Source organism: Pteropus vampyrus, unplaced genomic scaffold, assembly GCF_000151845.1.
Source record: "Pteropus vampyrus isolate Shadow unplaced genomic scaffold, Pvam_2.0 Scaffold6, whole genome shotgun sequence".
NCBI lineage: Eukaryota > Metazoa > Chordata > Mammalia > Chiroptera > Pteropodidae > Pteropus > Pteropus vampyrus.
This window is the reverse complement of record NW_011888787.1, coordinates 9,061,216-9,081,396: the sequence shown is the minus strand read 5'-3', so window position 1 is coordinate 9,081,396 and position 20,181 is coordinate 9,061,216. Positions and strand designations below refer to the sequence as shown.

The window sequence follows — 20,181 nt, the reverse complement described above, 5'->3', positions numbered from 1 at the left end:
GAATGGAGGTGGACCCTAGCTGGAGGCAGCAGAGGATAGTCAGGGCAGAGAGAGGAGATGGGCGGCAAAGCAGGCTGGGAAATTCCCAGAATGCCAAACTAGAGTAGAATCCTATGGAATGAATCCCCTCAGTTACTTATTCCCTCCTCTCAGAGTTCTTTCCCACAATTCCTCCCACTCTTCACTCTTTGAAAAGTACAAGAGTGTAAATTATCCCAGAGACATGGGTAGGGGAGGGGAGAGAGGGGTTGTGTGTGGGGGGGACCTCTGAAATCTCATTTCTGAATGAAAGGTTTGAGCCTTCTGGCTCTCTTCTGGAGACTAGATTTGCCTTTCTTTTTCGCTGTTTCTTTCTCAATCTAGAAAATAAGGGCAAAGTTTCCGTCTGTAAAAGGCGCGAGAATGATTTAGTTTGAAAAGTAGAATGATGAAAAAATAATTCTTATACATGTCCTAGCTAATGTACAACTTCAAAATCTCTTTCAGCTCCTGAAATACCCACTATTGATCAGGCATATTCAAAAATCAGCAACAGTATCACTGTGGAATGGGCTATAGTGCCAGGGGCCACCAGTTACCTCCTCACTGCAGAAGATGGTGACACTGTTATTGAAACCATGGTGGCCAATTCCCCAGGCACTGTGACAGGCCTGAAGGCTGCCACCTTGTACCAAATCACTGTCAGATCCATCAGCGCCGCTGGGAGAAGCCAGGCATCACCTCCAAAAGAAGCAAAGACAGGTAGCTGGATATGCACCCTCTTTTGGGCCATTGCTTGTGACCTAGATCAGTTATACTGGGGCAGCAGTTGCATGACGTAATTTTGTGTCATGTGAGTGCCCAGAAGTAAACGCCACCAAATTATTTTAGGGGGCGGGAGAGGGGGAGATTCAGTTATATGTAGAACAGGTGGTATTTAAATTCCAAATGCTTTGCTTTGGAAAATAACCATTTCTTGGCACCCTTAAAAGCATCCCTGCTTTTAAATGTCTGAAAAAAGAATTTCTGTGTTTGACTTCGGTGATCCATCAAGACCATGCCAAATAAAGAACACATGGAAGGGATTTGTTGCACTTCGACTTGCTTGAAATTAAAGCATTTGAAGTTTGTCATCAATATTACTTAAATTGTCAATTTGGTAAATTGTCAATTTGTCAATTTGGTAAAGTTGTACCTAGGCATATTTCTGAAAGGTTGTGTGTACAGTAACATAGTATAAACCATCATTCCCCCCACTGACTTCTATTATGATTACAGGGATGTTTTACCTAGTTTATTACTAACCTCTAGTTGAAAATAATGCCTAATATTAGAATTTCTCTGTTTCCTATTCCTCTGCCAAGCCATTTATAATTTTTTTTCCCTCAAACTTCAGTGTTTATTAGAATCACCTAGAGGACGATTCTAATACACATTTAAATAACAAATTTATAATATACATTTAAATAGCAAATTTGAATAAAACTCTGCCATGAATCCTTTTGCAAAGCAAGTATTTAATTTATACTATGGATCATCAACCTCTAATACTTATTCCTAAGTTTGAATTATCCTCTACCGAAGTTCCATAATACAAACGCACGTGCTTTGTTTTTGTAGTGTTGGCTGCACCAGTTCTAGAAGTAAGCTCTCCAAGTCCAGACTCTATTCTTGTGCAGTGGGAAGCTGTATATATGGCCATTGGATTCTCTGTGTCCATCATGCGAGCCAATGGTTTGGGCAGAATATGGAAAGAGAATACCACAAACACCACGTTGACATTCACCAGCTTAGACGCCGGGACTCTCTATACCATAAAGGCCTATGCGTGGAATGCCAATGGAACCCCTGGGGATGACTCCACCTGCAATCAGAGAACAAGTAAGACTTCTTAGCTCAGTCCCCAAATCTCATTTTTGATTAACGAGAGGGGTTATGCATTGTAGCCATCAAGGGCAGTGTTAAGTGATGAGTATAGAACAGCTGGCAACAGCTATTTAAATTTATTATGAGTTTGTTTATAGTGCCTTGACTATTCCTTGTTGGTAGTTTAAATGCTTACTGCTTGTGTAAAGAAATTCTGATTCCGTAACAGATATAATTAGTTAACATGAGATCATAAGGGCGAGCCGTAATCCACTATGATTGATGTCCTTATAAAAAGAGGAAATTCGGACACAGACATACACATACAGGGAGAATGCCATGTGAACGCGAAGACCACCATTTACAAGCCAGGGAGAAAAGCCTCGCACAGATCTTTTTTCACTGCCCTTAGAAGGAACCCAAGCTGTCAGCACCTCGATTTCAGACTTCTAGCCTCCAGGACTGCGAGACGATCACTTTCTGTTGTTTAAGCCATTTCGTTCATGGTGCTTTGTTACAGCAGCCCTAGCAAAGTCAGGCTAAATCCCAAGTCTCTAAAAACTTCTTAAAGCACGGCGAAACACATGAAGAGAAAAGCTGTAAAAAACCAGTCACTTCTAGAAAATGGTTCTCTCAGTTCTGCAGCCTGATAGAGCTGCTCCCTCCCGCGCTGCCCTGTGCCTGCGCATTCTTCTAGCAAAGCACTTGTTAGGGCAAATCATACTTGAGTTCTCGAGGCTACTGTGAAATCTTAACTGTTTCTCAAAACTGTAGGTCCTCGTGCTCCTGCCAACATTCAAGTCTCATTTGACAGTGGGGCTCTGCAGGCATCTGTTTCATGGGCACCGACAGAAGGCGCGTTCAACTACACCGTGATGGCTTTAAGCGGCTCTTCCGAGCTGAGCTGTAGCACGGTGTTCAGCTCCTGCATCATTTCCTCTCTCCAATGCGGAACACGGTACCTGATTTCAGTTTTAGCAAGTAACGATGCAGGATCTAGCGGATCAGCTTCAGCAGTGACCCTGAAAACCGGTATGTCAACAAGAGCGAGGCTACTGTGGGGCTGGTGAGTCAAAGTGACCGCCATAAGACGAACGAATAATCACCTTACCGTGTTCCAGAACACTCTGGAAGAAGCGAAAACGATAGCTTGCTATAAAAGAAAGCATTGAGTTGGACATTCTGATGAGCAAACAATGTTGACAATGAATCCAGATACTGTGCATTAGAAAAAGCACTTTGAGTCTATGGCCATGCCACCCTGAACAAACTTGATCCCGTCTAATCTCGGAAGCTAAGCAGGGTCGGGCCTGGTTAGTACTTGGATGGGAGACCACATAGGAAGACCAGGTGCTGTAGGCGTAAAAAGTAAAAAAATAAAAAAATAAGGGATTGTAAGCTGACAAAGTCCTTGCAGTCTATGAGGTCAACCAAGGGTTGCCTCGCCTAAAAAATAATAATAATAAAAGAAAAAAAGAAAAAGCACTTCGAAAATTAAGAGTCTTGCTCCTATTCCAGATCTTTCCTTAACTAGTTGATTTTCATCTGTAAGGTTGTAAAAACTCTAAGATCCAGTTTGAGTTATATACAGCGGTAACTGCATACAGCAGATAGCAGCCTCTTCCTTCCATCATGTTTCACAGGCCTAGGCTTGGTGCGAACAATTTTTAAAGATTAAGATGGGCCGTCTGTAGTTCTGAATGTGTTTAAATATCTTCCATTTTTCATTTGGGCTATAAAGACATATGTGGAGAGGTTCACTCCTCTATTTAGAAATATCTATGTGTTTGGGGGATGGGAACTAACATTTAGTGAAGACCTGCTATGTCCCAGGCAATATAAATACATCATTTTACTTAATTCTCATGACCACTCAGTGAGTTAGGTTCTATTATCTCCTTTTTTAGCTAAGAAAATCGAAGCTCAGAGAAGTTAAATAATTTTTCCTTGGGCCTAATGATAATAAGTGTTGCAGATGGAATTCAAGCCCGTTTGCCTGATTTCACTTCTCTGAGATAAAGAAAATGTAGATAGTTATAATAATGTCTACTTGGTCCAAATGTCAGAATTATGTCAAGTTTAAGAGGCTTCTGAGCAGAGATAAATAGAGCCATCACCAAGCCGATGTACTCTATTTCACAGGAAAAAAGCCAACCCCTCAGATCCAGTTCTTATAATTTTCATAAATTAAGGTCACTGATAACAAACTTAGTGATTTGGCTTCTCTTTAACAACAGTAATTTAACATGGATGGTACGTTAGAAATGGTTATGAGGATGGGAGAGCTGAGAGTGAAGGAAGAGATAAAAAATACATTTTCAAAAGCCCAGCAGCTCGAAGTTAGTTATTCAGTTCAGGAGAGAACCATGCAGCGTTTTTCAATCTCGGATGCACATTAAGAGCATCTGGAGAGCTTTTGTAAAATCCTGATACCCAGGCCCCACCAAAGACCAATAAAATGAGAGCTTCTGGGAATGGGGTCTGGATATGAATAGCTTGTGAAAGCTCCTCGGTTGACTCTAATGTGCAGCCAGGATAAAATGCCATTGAAATAGTCCTGAGTATTTATCAGTCCAGGAGGCACCACTGTAGTTTGTGTATAACACAATCAGTCATGATCGTGGGAATGACCTTGACTTATCAATAAAGGAGCTATGTTTAGAAAGTTCTATGTGTTTCCTGTAGCCCACAATTGTGTGATGTATTTTAGGAAGATTTCCATTAGAGATGACTAAAATTTTAAAAGCTTTGAGCTTGAAAGAATAAACTTCATTTGAATCTATTCCTTCAGAAGACTTCATTCTGTGCTGGTCCTGGCTTTGCCTTAACACAGAAACACAGGCAATATTAACCAAGGCGAATCCATGCCTGTTTCTGACAGTCTAGCATGTATTGTGTGAGATAAATTTTAGGACATGCGAGAATGTTTCGTTGGTTTGCACATACTGTTTGATGTATTCCTGGCATCTTGTTTCCTGAACAATTGCAAAGATGCAAAGAAAATCTCTCACAACTGTTTATTATTCATCATTTCCTAGTTGCCTGTGCACCTGGAAGAGTGACAATCCAAGAAGATCCCCCAGGCCACCTGTCTGTGTCTTGGTCCAATGTAGATCTGGGTGATTACTATGTGGCCTTTGTGAAGAGTGATGATGGCTTGGAAGTACACTGCAACACATCCCTCACTCAGTGCAACTTCTTATCTGAATGTGGCTTCACTTACTTTATCAGTGTTTTCGCTTATAACAAGGCCGGGCAGAGTCCCTTGGGCGATGTGTTCAATTATACCACAGGTAGGTTGCACTTCATGCTTATAAAGGGATTTCTGAGTCCACTAAACTCGGCAGCACAATGGATCACCTGTGGCACTTAGTGACTTACATAGACCCCCTGGGAGTCATTCGAGGGCCAAGAATGGAGAGTGAATCTCTTCTCTCACATCCTTTCCAGACTAGAAAGTTTTGGCTTCATGGACCCAAGCTTAACAAGAATGCAAAGTTTAGCAATGAAAAGAGAAAAAAGGATATAGTCATTCAACTCTGCTCTGAAAAATCAAATTCTCACCAAAATCTACTCAGCATTCAGCCCTGTGCTAGATATTGAAGATGCAATCCAATGTCTCAGGAGTTCATTCTTTCTCCGAGACCAGAAAACAGAAGTGCAGAGATACTATGTGGTGGAGAGAGTTGGGGGGGAGTCCCGGGTTCAAGTCTTAACTTGACCACCAACTCATTTATAAAATGAGCAGAATGGCCTCTACCTTCCTAGTTACTTAGTATCCTCCACTGCAAAATGGGGTAAATAATAATGAGAGGATGAATACGAAAAGGTCTTTGTATGTGATAAGACAGAATGCAAATATTTTTATTGGCATCATTATTACTATTACTATGATTCTCCTCCACTAGGCTTGGATCTTCTACAGGGCAGGGATTATGTTTTATTTATAAATAAATTAGACTAAATATGATTTTGTCAGGCAGAGGAAGGGGATGGCATTCCAGTAGAGGGGTCAGCAGGGAAATGAGGACACGTGTGGGGAACGGAATCGAGGAGTCTGGTGTGGCAGGGGACCCGGGGAGACACAGCTAAACATGTAGATGAGGCATAGCTTGTCATGACCCTGAATATCATGCTTAGAGGATTTGCGCCCTATGTAGTGGGTGTTAGGCCAAAATTAGAGCTGGAAAGGCCCATAAGAAGAGTCTTGCAATAATTCAGGAGGGTGGTGGCTGAGGCTCTGGGTATGGGGAGCTCAGTCTCCCCCACGGACATCATTGCTCCTATACCGACCTCCATTCTCTCTCTGCTCCTGCTTTCAGCTCCCTGTTGTCCGAGTGACGTTAACCCCGTGTTGGTGTCCAGTGATAGAGTAGAGATCGTCTGGTCTCCGGTTCGTGGTGCCGAACTTTACGAAACCAAGGCTGTAGATGGGTCCAGCGTGCTCGAGTGCACGGACACTGCTCCTGCTTGCACCCTCTCAGCCCTGGCGTGTGACACCGAGTACAACATCACAGTGCATTCATACAGCGAAGTCCGGGGCAGCAATAAGTCCTGTACGTCCCGATTTACAACCACAGGTACGACACGGCTGTGATTTCACTCACTGACGTATGAACGCTTCACCCCAGCTGCATCCCTCAGGACGGCCTTCGCCAAAAACTGCAGAAAGGCTAACTCCCATTAGCCACCAATATAGCCGCTGTCTTACTACAGAGAGGCAGAGGGAAGGCGGAAGAAGGAAAATGAGAAAAAAAAAAAAAAAAGAGGAGACCATGGGGAGAGTGAGAGGCTTTGCCTGTCAGCCATGCACTCCCTCCGACCTTTGGGGGTCTGTCTATGTTTACACCATGAAGGTGAAGGCCACAAATTAAGACAAACGTTTGTCTTAATTATTTTTGCTTTTAGAGTTCAGAATGCCCCTTAACGTTTTCCAGTTAGTCCCAGGCTCTAGGAACCCAACCCCGTATGTCAGTGTCTGCAAGGTTTCCACGCAAAGGCTCTATGAATTTGGCCTTCACACATGGTTGAAAGTAATAATGGTTGAAAGTAATAATGATCTCATTTTGGGGAAAAAAGTCAGTTTTAGACCAAATGGCCCAGGTGTTCTTTTTGATTCTGAGCGCTTCAGTTACTAATCTAAAATCTCTTAGCTCCTTGCAGTCCCGAAATCAAAAATGTTTCAGAGGATGCTTTCTCCATGATTAACGTGCACTGGCAATCCAGCAATGACGGCGCCACTTACACGGTGACTGCGCAGGGGGAGAAGGGGCGGTACGGGTGCAGCAGCGCGGGAGAGTCCTGCACCATGCGGGGCTTGCCCTGCGGCTCGCTGTTCTCTGTCACCGCGGTGGCCGAGACACAGGCCGGACGGAGCCCGCCCAGCTACAGCGTGCCGCTGGAAACAGGTATGTGGCGACCACCAGCCCGAGCGCTGACTTCACTGGGGTGCTCAGGAACTGTTGTAAGACGTGAACTTTCTTACTTGGTCTACCCTACGAGTAATAGAAATACATTAAACTTAGAGGTCTTCCAAAGAGTCCCGAATAAAAGAATAAAGAATAAAACTTTCAACATTTGGACGCAGGTTCTGTAAAAATATCACCAGAAGACTAATATATTCAGACACGGACATCGAAGGGGAGAATATGTTGGCTCTGCAAAAACATTTATTTGAATTCATATTCCCCCATGATATAATCTACCAAAACAACTAACAAGTGACGGAATGAGTTGGTTTGTTATTTATTTCTTTGGCTCGGCCCTTTCCAGTCTTTCTTTAAACAATGCATTCTGCGTTTCGGTTTCCTGATTGGTAAAAGGGGGATAATGGGTTCATCGGGTGGTTGGTAATATTAAGTTAATTAATTCTGCAGAGCGCTTTGTGTAGTATCTGATACATAGTAAAAGCCTGATGAAAGAAAGCTGTTAATGTGTCATTGTATTGTCTGTGAACAAAATTTAGCACATTACTTAAAGGCTTTGGACATTATTTTCTCTTATATATAACAGTAGATGACACTTGGACTGTAAAAATTGATCTGTAAAAAGCAGTGGAATAGAGACAACGCCAAATACACAGGAAGATTCTAGAGATTCTATAACCTATTTAATGGGTCTCTAAAAAATTGAGACTTGGCTTTGGTATTCTTAGGTGGCTAAGACTATTTCAAGCTTTTGTATCAATTATGTACTATGAAATGCATGAGAAAGGCAAAATACATTTAACTGTAAATGCTATGAAATGAATGTATTGAAAGAAGAGGTGCATGCAACCGTTGCTTTGAAATTTGCACCTGGCATTGGGAACAACAAAGGATTTCTTTCTTATTTGAAAAAAAAAAAAAATTAGAGAGAACCTCACATTACCCACAGCCAGTTAGTGTACTGCATTTGGAGAAAGCACCCACTTTCTATACAGTTAATATTAAAATGTGTATCAGAAGAATTGAGATTTTGCTTACCAAAAGGAAATTTTGCTTAACAATTGAAAGTTTAAGATATTTAAAAGGTTGAATGAAAGGCCTGAGATATTTAGGAGATTGAATGAAACACAGTCAAAATACCATTCTTGGTTGTTTTTTTTACAAATAATGCTCAGTAGAAATAAACCCCCAATTCTTTCTCTTTTTCCTCATTTAAGTACCATGCTGTCCAGCTGGTCTGACAGTAACTCAGGTCACCCAATCAGTAGTCAACGTGAGTTGGACTGTTGGAACCGGGGCTCAGACATATGTGACAGTTCTGGAGTCACACACTGGCCAGTCTAAGTGTCACACCCATCAAAACCACTGCCTCTTGGGATGCATCACATGTGGCATCAATTACACAGTGGCGTTAAAAGCAGTTAGTGCCACCGGATTGACTGCGGACTGCACCTATCAAAGTTATTCCTCTAGTAAGTGAATTCTAAACTCTAGCTCTGTGGTATTGATAAGGACCTTGACTGTTTTAAATCCAGACATAAGCCCTTCTCCACCTACCTTACATTATAAATTCAGATTACTTTCTAAAATGTTTTTAGTTTTCCTCTGAAACTAGAACCTCAAAGTTTCGGAGGCTTCTGTTGGTCATTGGTGCATGGACTCCCTTGATAACAAGGTCCGGGTATACTTTTTCTGAAGGGAGGACAGATTTTTATATGACACTGCTACCTGAAGCACAAAATAACTCAGTCTGGCAGAGTTTTCAGAAAGCATTCAGATCACACATTCTATTCAACTTGAATTTTTTCTTTTATTATTATGCTACTACCCTGCTCTCCTAAACCACTCCAGCTCCTTCCACGGCTTCTTATTTCAACAGGCTAAAAGAGCACTGTCTGCTGACAGTATTGTATCTTGTTCTTCACAAAGACCAAAGAGCATGGAAGGTAAAAGTGGTACAGGGTCAGTAAATTAGATTTCTCTCATAGGACTCTAGTCCACTGAAGTGGCTGCTTGGAGAACTGTTTTTGAAAAACACTCCTAAGGATGCCTCTCAGGCTTGATGGGGAAGAGTTCGATGATCTGTTAGTTGTGTCTGCCATGGGATGTGGGATGCGAGAGTTGAAATATAATTTTGCCATCCCAAGGGTAGAGCCTAAAGACGTGGCTTTTTTTATGCTGTTTTGCCTTATCCTCCCTGATTCTGTTTCCTCATTGGTAAGTGAAATAGTAATAATGATAATGTGTAGCATTTATAAGTGCTACACATCTGTAAGCTGATTATATATACCTTCTTTTGGCCCAATGTCTTTCATTAGATTTACTGCCTAAGTTTTCACCCTCATATCCAGTTCTGGGAATATGACTCATTGCTTATCTTAAAACCAAAAAAAAAAAAAAGAAAAGAAAAGAAAAGAAAAAACTTTTTTAGAAAGAGTAAATCAAATGAACCTGATCATCTATAACTGAATTTTTTAATTATTATACTATAATATCTTTATTTAAGTTACTGAGGAATCTACCGTTTGGTGTCCCGCTTGGCACCTAATGTGTGACCTGCTCTAGGTATTTAAAAAAGAAAAAAAAAGTACCTAGTCAGCTAGCAGGGATGAAGTGTGGACCAGCAAAGCTTGATCACCTGCCTGTTGATTAAGTGACTGCTCCTCAGGCATTATGCTATTCAGTTCAGCAAAATAGGTCTTTTCAATTAAAGCTGAGAGCAGTTAATTATATTTAAATTCAATCCCACTAAAATCATATAAAACTAGGGCATTATGAAAGATCTTGACAAAGATTCTGTGTATTTGACTCATAAGGTTTGAGTCATATATAACACATTACCTGCCAAGTGAGGACTTCTTTGACTCACCATTGTTCTCTATTAAAAATTCATGCCCCCACCGCCCTCACACATGGATTTCTAATCATGTGGCCCACCATGGAAAGAACTACTGAGTACCTCTTCAAATCTTGCTCTAATCATATATTACTTAGACCGGGTTACTTATATTATTTCCCCATAGTATTAAAGGCCATGTTTGTGTGATAGGGGAATAAATGATAATTTTGTTTGTCTGTTTTGTTGTTCCTTCAGGTGCCTGCTGCCCTTTGGGAGTGAAATTATATAGGCTGGGCCCTAATGGCATCCGGATCTACTGGCAAATTGCCAAGGGCTCTGCCAATTACAGCACTGACCTCTATGGTTCCAAAGGCATTTTCACATGTGCCCCAAGCACTGGCCTCAGTTTCTGTGATGTCACCGAGATACCTTGCGGGGATGTATATACTGTGATGGTCTCACCAGTTGCTGAGACAGGACTGAAGCTTACCTTCTGTCCGAAAAAAATATATTCAGGTACAGCAAGTTATGACTCTTTATTTAAAATTAACCCTCAACTCAATCTGTGAATTAAGACTCTGAGCACTCACATTTATTTGCTATATGGGAAGATCAAAGAGGATATGACATTCCTACGTCCTGAAGGCAGATTCTGGCCTCTGGGGACCCCAAGCTTCTTTCGAATTGTGATGCTTTCTCATTTGATTTGGAAACACTCTGTCTCCCTTCTCTCTCTCCTCTCCTTCAGAAAAAGGATAAGCTGCTTGCTGCTTAAATAGTAAAGCAGATTTAAAGTTATTTTTTGCTTTGAGATTTGGAGCTAGAGTTTTAACATAGTCTTAGAGATAATGATAGATACCCCAGAATGTTGGAAATGAAGATAGTTGAACTTTTATTTGCACAGATTCAGGCTCATGACTGAGGAAGAGTTGGAGGATCAGAAAAAAAGACAAATTTATAAATCATAAACGAGGTTTGGAAATATGAGTGGGCAGAACAGTGCGTGATCACGAAACATGACTGTCAGCAACTGCCATCTCACCAGACCTGGCAGAAAAATATTAGCAATTCTCCTGCTCTGGATTCCAGCACCTTCTGCTACCTTGCCCAGGGCGTAGTCATATATTTTTCATATATTTCTAAAAAGAAAAAAGAAAGAAAGGAAATGATGAAGCCCTGTGTTCACTTGCAAAGTGAACTTGCAAATATAATGAAGTATCGTCATAAACTGTAGCCTCTTCTTCCTAAGAGCTCACTTGCAAAGTGAACACAGGAAGAAGAATAAATGTTGGTGCAGAAATCTTTACTGATAACGAGAACATAAAATTTCCAATTATGTGAAGGCGATGAGAAAGTTCAAGGCGGCTCCCGGTGATGGAACTGGGCCACTTCCTCTTTGGGGGCGTTCTCATTGTCTTTGGCTGTCACGCTCTGATTCCTTGTGTTTTCATTATCTTGTCCACAGGACAAGCTGGCCCAAAGCATGAAAGGGGACAGGAATGGGTTTTGGGGTGAGAATGAGCTCTTAGGAAGAAGAGGCTGCAGCTTATAACGATACTTCATTATATTTGCATAATGTTTTACAGTTTATCAAGTGTTTGCACATTCACTAGCTCATTGAATGCTCAAAATAACTGTGAGGTAGGTTCAACAGATTGTATTATCTCCAATTTCTAAATGAGAAAATTGAGGCTCAGAGGCCCCCAAATCTCTATGTACAACCCTTCTTTTCTTCTAACCTCTAAATCTATATTCACACTTGATACCTCCACCTAGAGGTGCCCAAGGCATTTCCCCTCCTCAAGACCAAAAGGAACTTCTGATCTTCTTCAGCAGTTTCTGATTTCTTCCCATCGACCTTGTTTCAGGTACACAAGCTGAAAACCCCGGTGTCAGCTTCCCTCTCCCTCACCCTCCATATCTAAGTAGACCCCAAGTCTTGTCCTGTTCACTTCATGATGGCTTCTAAATCCAACTGTTTCTCTTCGTTCCTACAGCTACTTCTGCGCTTCAGCTCTTACCACCTCTGCCTCCCTCCCCTCCTGCCCTCTTGCCGGCCTCCTTACTATTACTGGAGTTGTCTGTCATTCTAAGACACTGATCTGATCGTGCTACTTTCATGCCTTCGAAATCCGCAGAACTTTCCTATTGTACCGGAGGAAAAAATTCAGTTCTCTGAGTGTGGCATTCAGGGTCCCTCACAATCTGTCCCCAGTCTGTTTTTTTTTACACATGCACCATGAAATAGAAATTTAATCCAAGCCGTTTATGAAAAATTTTAATTTTTTAGTAACCACAATAAAAAAGTAAAACAAAATAAGTGAAATTAATAATGTATTTTAGCTAACCCGATATATACAAAATATTATAATTTCAACATGGAATCTATATAAAAAGATTTGCATTTTTTTTCCATACTAAGTCTTCAAAATCTGATGTGCGTTTGATACTCACAGCACATCTCAGTTCAGATTACCTACATTTGGAGTGGCTACTGTATCGGGCAGTGCAATTCCGGGCTCCATCTACCACTGCTGACAGGACACGAAAGTCACGGGGAATCATTCACACACACCCGCCCCAGCCACACACACATACCATGCCACGTCACGCTTCCAAGCAGTGCCCCTCTCTATGCCTGGAATTCTACCCCACCACCACCAAGGGAACTCCACCACCCACATGTCCCTCCCCTGTGAAATCTCCAACAGCCGTTGGTGGAGTTGGTCTTCTCCCTCTGTCCTTTATGACCCCACATCATCCTTATCTTTACTGTGCCTTATTATTGTGAATGGATTGTGTGTTATTTCCTCTAATAAGTGATAATCTCTTGGACTCCCAGGACTTAGCACATAACCGTAGCCCAAAGTAGTTTAAATTTTAAAAAAAAGCATGAGTCAATGAGTTTACGTGCTTTCCTGTGATCATATAGCCCGCAAGTGAATGTTCTTTCTTCTGCTCCATGCCTACAATTCAACCCTTAGAGAGTCATTCCTCTGATGGTTTGTTAGCCACCAGAAGTCCTTGGTAGTTAGAACTCTAGTGCCATTTGGTGGGGTGCCATCTGAAGCCTGTGGCCAATGACTGGGTGTCTAGATTCAAGTTAGGAAGTTCACCTCTGCTCAATTTCCCTGGTAAAAACCATGCAGTTGGAGGAATTTGTTTTTGTTTTTGGTTTTCAGGGTTGTTTTTTTTTCTTTATTATTTCAGTGTCAGTGATGCTTTACATTGATAATTAGGACAACATTGTAAATGATGATGATCATGATGATGATCATGATGATGATGATAATAATAATAATAATAATAATAATAATAATAATAAAGACTAATATTTTTGAGTGCCCTGTGCCAGGCACTATTATAATGGCTTTATATGTATACATGCCAACTGATCCTTATAACAACCCTCTGAGGTTAGCATTCGTATTCTTACCACTTTACAGATAAACTGAGGCACAGAAAGTGCCAGGGTCACACTGCTAGTAGTTAGTTATCTCCTCCTATCACTCAAACTGGTTCTTATTCATTCTTTGCTTTACTTTCCCTTTGTTCTTTCTTAAGTTTTATCTTCACCATCTTAAATATATCAGTAAATACATTTTAAATGCTGTTTTTATTTATTACAGTAACCTGCTCTGGAAGCACACTTGGAATGGGTAAGTCATTGTTCTCATGGATAAAATAGAAGAGCGTTTTTTTGTTGCATTTTAAAGTGACAGTGAAGTCAAGATCAAAGCTGACTCTTCAATTAGTCAGGAAGGCAAATGATAGGATGTCTGCTTCTGGTTTGCATGGATGGATATGCCCGGGGGCGGGAAAAGGGTGCTGAAAGGGGAATTGGAATAAAGATAACCCTCACTGCCTCCTCAGGTGTGCTCAGTGCTGATCCCACCTAGACTATTCTGGGTGCCCCACGGGGCTGTTCTTGGGCCGGGCTACAGAAATGTTCATGCAGAGTCGTGTGTGTTGACCCAGTAAGTAGCATGTGCTGCTTCATAAGAAGTGCTTGCCACGTTCTCCTAGAGGCCGGCTTGGGTTTGGGCCTTGGGAAAAACCCCAGGGAATACTATCAACCCCAAACTATAGACAGGACATGCATGCTTGTGTGCCTACACACGCCCAGTCGGACATAGCTGACTTCAGAGGTTGTGAATGGAAATGAAGCCTTTCTACCTGTAAACCCCATGGCACAGCCTCCAGTCTGGGCCAGCTCCCCATCCAAGCCTTCCTTCCACTGGCAGCGATGGGCTCTGGAATCTCCCTCCATTGCCTGTCTCTATTTCCTTTCCCAGACCATTGCTTCTCTCAGCACAGCAGGACACATGCTTTCAAATCCTTGCCCTACCTGCAGGTCTGAAATAAGCACAATCTCTATTAATTTTTAAAGAGTTTCTGTTTCCAGTGACGACAGGGCAATAGGCCTGGCTTATTAAAAACCAACTGTGAGGAAACTTCTAAATTATAAAAAAAACTACTTTAAAAAGCTCCCAAAGTACTAATGACCATAACCCCTGGTTTTCAGTGAAATGTGCACAGGCCCAGGTCTGCATTCTTGGAACCTATTTCCAGTATTATGGTAGTTTTTAATCAGTGCTCCCCTGAGCCATGGAGGGGCAGTTGAAGCACCTTGGGGATTCCTCATAGGAGAGGAGTCGTGAATTATATACTAGCCTTCTCTAAGATTTTCTTAAAGAGTTTCAGTGCTATAACCGAAAAATAAAAAATTTAAAAAAAAATTAAAAAATGCTTGCAAATCATCACTCTATGGCATCACCAGAAAGCTTGTTCAAAAACGTACAATCTCAGGCTCCACCCTGATGTACTGAATCCCAGTTGATTCATATGCATATAGGAGTTTGGAAAACACTGTTTGGGCAATAGTTCTCACGCTCTGGTGTGTATCGGTATCCCATGGAGAGCCAAGAGAAAGTGTAGAGGCCAAGACTTGTTGAAGTAGAAGAGGGCCTCCCTCTGCAGTTCTGTCAGGTTTCCAGGTGATTCTGATACTTGAGAAGTTTGAGAAGCACTGCTCTAGATCACTAGCCTCCCCTTCCTCTGTCCCTCTGGACTGCCCTCATCATCAATTCTCCCTTCCTTAGCAAGGTTTAGTCTCCAGCCCGAAATCTGCCTCTCTCTTTCAGTAGATCCATGTAGAAATCCTGCAAGACCGTCAAAAATAAGCATTAGCTGGGTCATTCGAGGGCCTCTATATCACATAGAATTCATCAGGTCTAGGGAAAAATTCTAAATTGCTGTCTCCAATTTCAGCCTTTCTCTTCCCTGTACATGGGGTGAGTCAAATTAGGTCCCTGGCTGACATGGGGCCTCCAGATATGCTAAGGGCAGTCTTGCGAATTTTGTTGGTTTAAGACTTTTGGTCTCCCTTGACTCTTGGATAATCCTAAAGCTTTGCAACAGCAAGAATTTTCTAAGAGACAGATCTGGGTTTAAATCCTGCCCCTATTGCTTGCCCTCAGGGGATTTGCTTTGATTCTCTCCAAGCCTATCTTCCTCATCTGAAAGATGGAAAAAATATTCACCTCATAGGATGTTATGAGGATTAAATGAGGTATAAATTGTTGTGTACAATGACAGGCCCATAACACGAACTTCATAAATGGTAGTTATTAATTCAGGATCAGCTTAGGCTCATATCACACCCTTTTATATTATGCGTCAGTCATTACCACTTTAATGCGCGACTTCTAAGATATTTGCATTTTAACCTCAGTGGTCATGATACCCTAACTCACTGGTTCTCAAAGTGTGGTCTCAGGGCCTACAGCATGAGCAACACCTGGGAACTGCTTAGAAATGCAATTTCTGGGGCTTCACCATAGCCCTACTGAACCAGAAACTCTGGGGTTGGGGCCCCGACAATATTTGTTTTAACAAGCCCTTCAGGTAACTGATACACGCTAAGGTTTGAGAACCACAGCTCTAATTCAAGGAAGCTACTTTGATCCTGGAAATCTGACACAGGTTGGAAGGGAGAAGGAAAACAATCTATGTGAGGTACCTGGCCTTTAACAGGAAGTAGACGAGAGGGGTCTGTGCCTCCATGGGGGCAGCCATCATCTTCAGCATGCAGGCTGCACATTCCACAGAAGTCTCCTCTCTGCAGCTCCCTTGGCTGCTGAACAGGTTTATGTTCTCCTCGCACAATGTTCTCCCTGAACTGTTAAAATTTCGGAGCTCCCTAAGAACACAGAAAGTTGGCCTAGGGGTGGAGAGGAAAGTTCTTTGTCCCGGGAGGCTCTTTGGGAGTATTTGTTTCATGAAGCAGGACAGAGATTCACTCTGGTCAGTTAGAAACTGCTAGTCAGTTTCTTCTTGCCCTTTGAATGGTTCAGATCATCTTAATTGCCTGCTTCTTCACTGTGAAGTGCTGCAAAAATAGCATTTCAGGTCAAAATACTAATCTAAATCTCAGAGACATTTGAGGGCTTTTTAATTTAAGAAAGCGTCTGTGTGTTTGATGTGTTTTGATGGTTCTTCACTTTCTTCCCCTTTTCAGTGATTTACAGAGGGAAGAGAAATGCAGAAAGACATACTAAGCCTCTGATGAAAACAGAAACTTGACCAAGTGAGTAATTTAAATCGAATGGTGTGACTCAAAAGCAAAGTTTTTGGTCTTTGTTTTAAAAAATTCTTTCCGTATCTTTTACAGAGTTGTCTCAATCGTTAGTGTGATTAGAAACGGAAAAGATCTATTAGAATACAAAATGCGTCTAGGATAGGACAAGCTCGTAGGCCTTTCAAAGAACAGCTCTGTCTCCACTTCCCCAGGACAAGGTCAGGCGTGTCCTCACCTGCACAAGAGTTCAAGGACTGCTGCGGAAAAGACTCAGTAGAGAGATAGATCCAGAAAGTCCCCTGGGAGGCTGCCAAGGTGAGCCAGCATACTGGGACGGTCCTGGAAATGGGAAAGCTCTGCTTAGTAGAAATTCTCTTCGATATTTCACATCCAGACACACCGCAGACTTCAACACATCCACTTTGTAAGTGTTTCGTCAACACCAACACTTGCCATGCAGGCTTCTAGACATTCAAGGGCTGGAAATGTTCACTGCCAGAGAAGTTGATACCACGGCACCACACAGAGACACCGCTCATCCCAGAACAATCCTCCACCAGGGCTGCGTCATAGGTTGCATAGCAGCAGCAGCCAGGCCCACCTGTAGTAACAAACACCCTCATCTCAAGTTTGGAAGAAGCTGAGCTGCTTGCAGAGTTCCCTAAGCCAAAGCATCATGTGACGTGACCTTTGCCGCTTGAACACCTGAGAAAGCAGAGCTGCTGGCCAGTTGCTAGAAGGATTGCAGTCATTCTTTTGAGTGAGCAAAGACTATGAATGGAAGGACAGCCGGGGCAGGCCCTCGAACTGTGGCAAACTGATATATGTGCATCCTTTGTGGGGAGGTCCATCAATCTTGCTGTCTTCTCCACTCACACTGTAACTGCTTTTTGCCTTTTGGAAGAGGAAAAGCAATGATGTAAACTATAAATCTGTTGTGCCTAGAAAAATGTTTGTCCTTCGAATGCCACATAACCTTATTTTAAAATAGTATATATAGAACTTGTATAACGCACACACAACGAAAGTGTTTACTCCCCAAAAGCGTAGCTGCAAAGCCAATAGCTGTAGTTAGGAACACTACCCGGAGGGAATTGGAGCGTGGAGTTGGGCTTCGGGTATACTGGGAGGGAGGGCAAACTTTCTTCTATGCCCCCTTTCCCTCTCTGTGAAAGACTGATGAGCGATACATAATGTGTCACTGGTGAAAGATACATAATGTGTCACTGGTGAAAGATACTCCCCAGAGCATCCACACTTGAAAAGGAGACAAGCCAGTCACAGATCTCTAAAAAGGAAACTTGCTGCATCAGAGAGCACTCACAGCGGAAGGCTGAATTTAGTTCACTTTTGTTCTGGTGAATAAACAAGAATTAGGCCAGGTGCCTTCATATTACTTGGGGACCTCATTACTTAGTATGCATCACCCCTAGAGATGCTAACTCAGAAGGTCTGGGACCGGGCCTGTGAATGTATATTTATAATAAATTCATCAAGTGATTCTAACATGTCCAGCTTTGGGAACCTTAAAAATCTTGCCTTGGTGAGTTTTTCTTGAAGCAAAATTTCAGCGATGGGAGGCTGAGAAGTATTACAATATAAACCAAGGCATATTAAAATTTTGAACAGAAATTGGTTTGAATTCCACTAAAGCAAACTAGAAGTGGTTAGGGGCACTCCACTGACAGGTGTTTGGGGGGAAGACTTTTATAGAGAAGAGGTAGAATCAATGCAAGGATATTATTTGATTGGCTGTAGCTTAAGAGATTGCTTTCTTTGGAACAGCCTAGTTAGCTGTTTATGGTTGGTTGTCCTTAGGTTTCGATTTCTTAACCTTGAGTATTTACAGGCTTAGGTTTGGGTTTCTTAAGCAGGCTGCCACGGCATTAGAACCAGCTCAGTCTAATGGTCTCCTTGTTTAATTAATTTAACAGAAGGTATGTGATATGTGAGGAAAGATTGGTGAGAAATCTGGAGGGTTCATAGTGGGTCTATGGCCCGTTAGGGCAACCACCGTTACTGAAATAAAAATGGTCTGTTTGCCTGCATTCAAGTCAGAGAAGAAATACAGGCAGGTTTGCAGCAAAGAAAGTAAGGATTTATTTCAAGGAGTTGCAAGTCCCAGAAACGGAGGCGAGATAATGCTCTCAAAAACCTGGCTGCCCGGAGGAGTATGGATTATAGAGGGAAAAATCAGTTGTTATGGAAACTAAGGGAGTTGGCTTAACTGATCATTGTGTTCAGTTCTGGAGTCAGCCTGGCGCCATCCCGTCTGGTCCCCTGGCCTGGTTCCATGGCCAGTGGGCTTGTTGTTCTGCCTCGATGGGCCTGGGGCTGAGACACATCTAAAGCTAAGATATTATCTTTAGTGTAACCAAAACTCATTGTCCCCATGACTGTAGACCTGAGTCTTGACAAATCTTATGTTATAAGGCTTAACTGTTAAAGAAGCAGGCATATAGGGAAAAAGGGGAGAAAAAGCAAGCAAGGTACAATGCCATCATCTGGGCAAAACCAGCCTGAATCAGAAAAAAAACTATACTAAAGAAATGAGATGAAGTTTGTGTGTGGTTACACCATGAACTGGGTCAGCTTTCTGCATTGTGGTCCAGAGCTCGTGTGAGAGTGTGTGCTAAGCCCAGTTGCCAGCAATGTGTGCCTTCTGAATAGAGTTGTGTCCATGGCTGACTGGAACGGCCAAAGGCTGAGGTCAAAGGCGGAATGGAAGGCCAGGACTCCTGGCCCTAGAACACCAGAGGGCTGGGACCAGTACACCCATACTCTACAAATGCCAGGACAGAGAAGATGAGATGACTTTCTGCTTAGCTAGGCATCTAAGCTGGGCTGCTTTGGTCAGAACTCCGTAGAAGACGTTGTGCTCCACACTGGGTGAACCTAAAACCCAAACGTGGATGTAGCACGTACTATGCGCTTCTCAGTTCTTTCCACACAGTCATTTCATTCTCGTAACGACCTTATGAGTTGGATAATAATACTTTCCCCTTTATACAGATAAAGGAAATGAGACCAGAAAAGGCAAGTGGCTCACTCACATTCACATAACTAACAAGTTCAAATATAAATTCTCAGGGGACCAGGTAAGTATGTAGCATTGATTAGACTTGCTAACGCATTATGTTTTTATGGAAAATATTTCTCTGGATTGTCATGATTAAGTCATCAATTATTAGTAAAGAAGACTTGGGAATAGGATGGTGAGTGAGTGATCTGCCCTAACTCAAAAGTTTTTACATTCAGCCCTCGCTTATTTTGGGTGTTTATCAGCTCTACGAATTATACAAAGCATATTTTTCATCTCTGACCAACATGGGTGGATTTGCCTTCCATCCTGCCATGTCGTGTTCAGGGAATTCAAATTCATTGTTCAATTTGTTTAGGCAAACAAACTAGAGGAGACTAGAGAGACAGCTCAGAGAGGTTATGTGAAGCTAGGGGAGCAAGGGAGGGTAGGTGATCTTCTGTGAGGGAGA

The 20,181-nt window shown here is 42.2% G+C and overlaps 1 protein-coding gene and 1 pseudogene across 1 annotated transcript in view; both read left to right on the top strand.

Annotated features, from left to right (window-relative positions):
* The window catches only part of FNDC7 (fibronectin type III domain containing 7), a 20,889-nt gene extending 3,979 nt beyond the window's left edge, over positions 1–16,910 (top strand). Inside the window, exons 3-13 of the mRNA XM_011368080.2 lie at positions 487–741; positions 1,600–1,860; positions 2,620–2,877; positions 4,884–5,138; positions 6,168–6,425; positions 6,999–7,253; positions 8,489–8,743; positions 10,366–10,626; positions 13,740–13,769; positions 16,631–16,699; positions 16,784–16,910. Of these exons, the coding sequence (XP_011366382.1) occupies positions 487–741; positions 1,600–1,860; positions 2,620–2,877; positions 4,884–5,138; positions 6,168–6,425; positions 6,999–7,253; positions 8,489–8,743; positions 10,366–10,626; positions 13,740–13,769; positions 16,631–16,695 (2,153 nt within the window). The 3' untranslated portion in view covers positions 16,696–16,699; positions 16,784–16,910. The remainder of the gene's footprint in view (positions 1–486; positions 742–1,599; positions 1,861–2,619; positions 2,878–4,883; positions 5,139–6,167; positions 6,426–6,998; positions 7,254–8,488; positions 8,744–10,365; positions 10,627–13,739; positions 13,770–16,630; positions 16,700–16,783) is intronic.
* On the top strand, positions 3,089–3,207 carry LOC111745560 (annotated as a pseudogene).
* Positions 16,911–20,181: the final 3,271 nt, after the last annotated feature.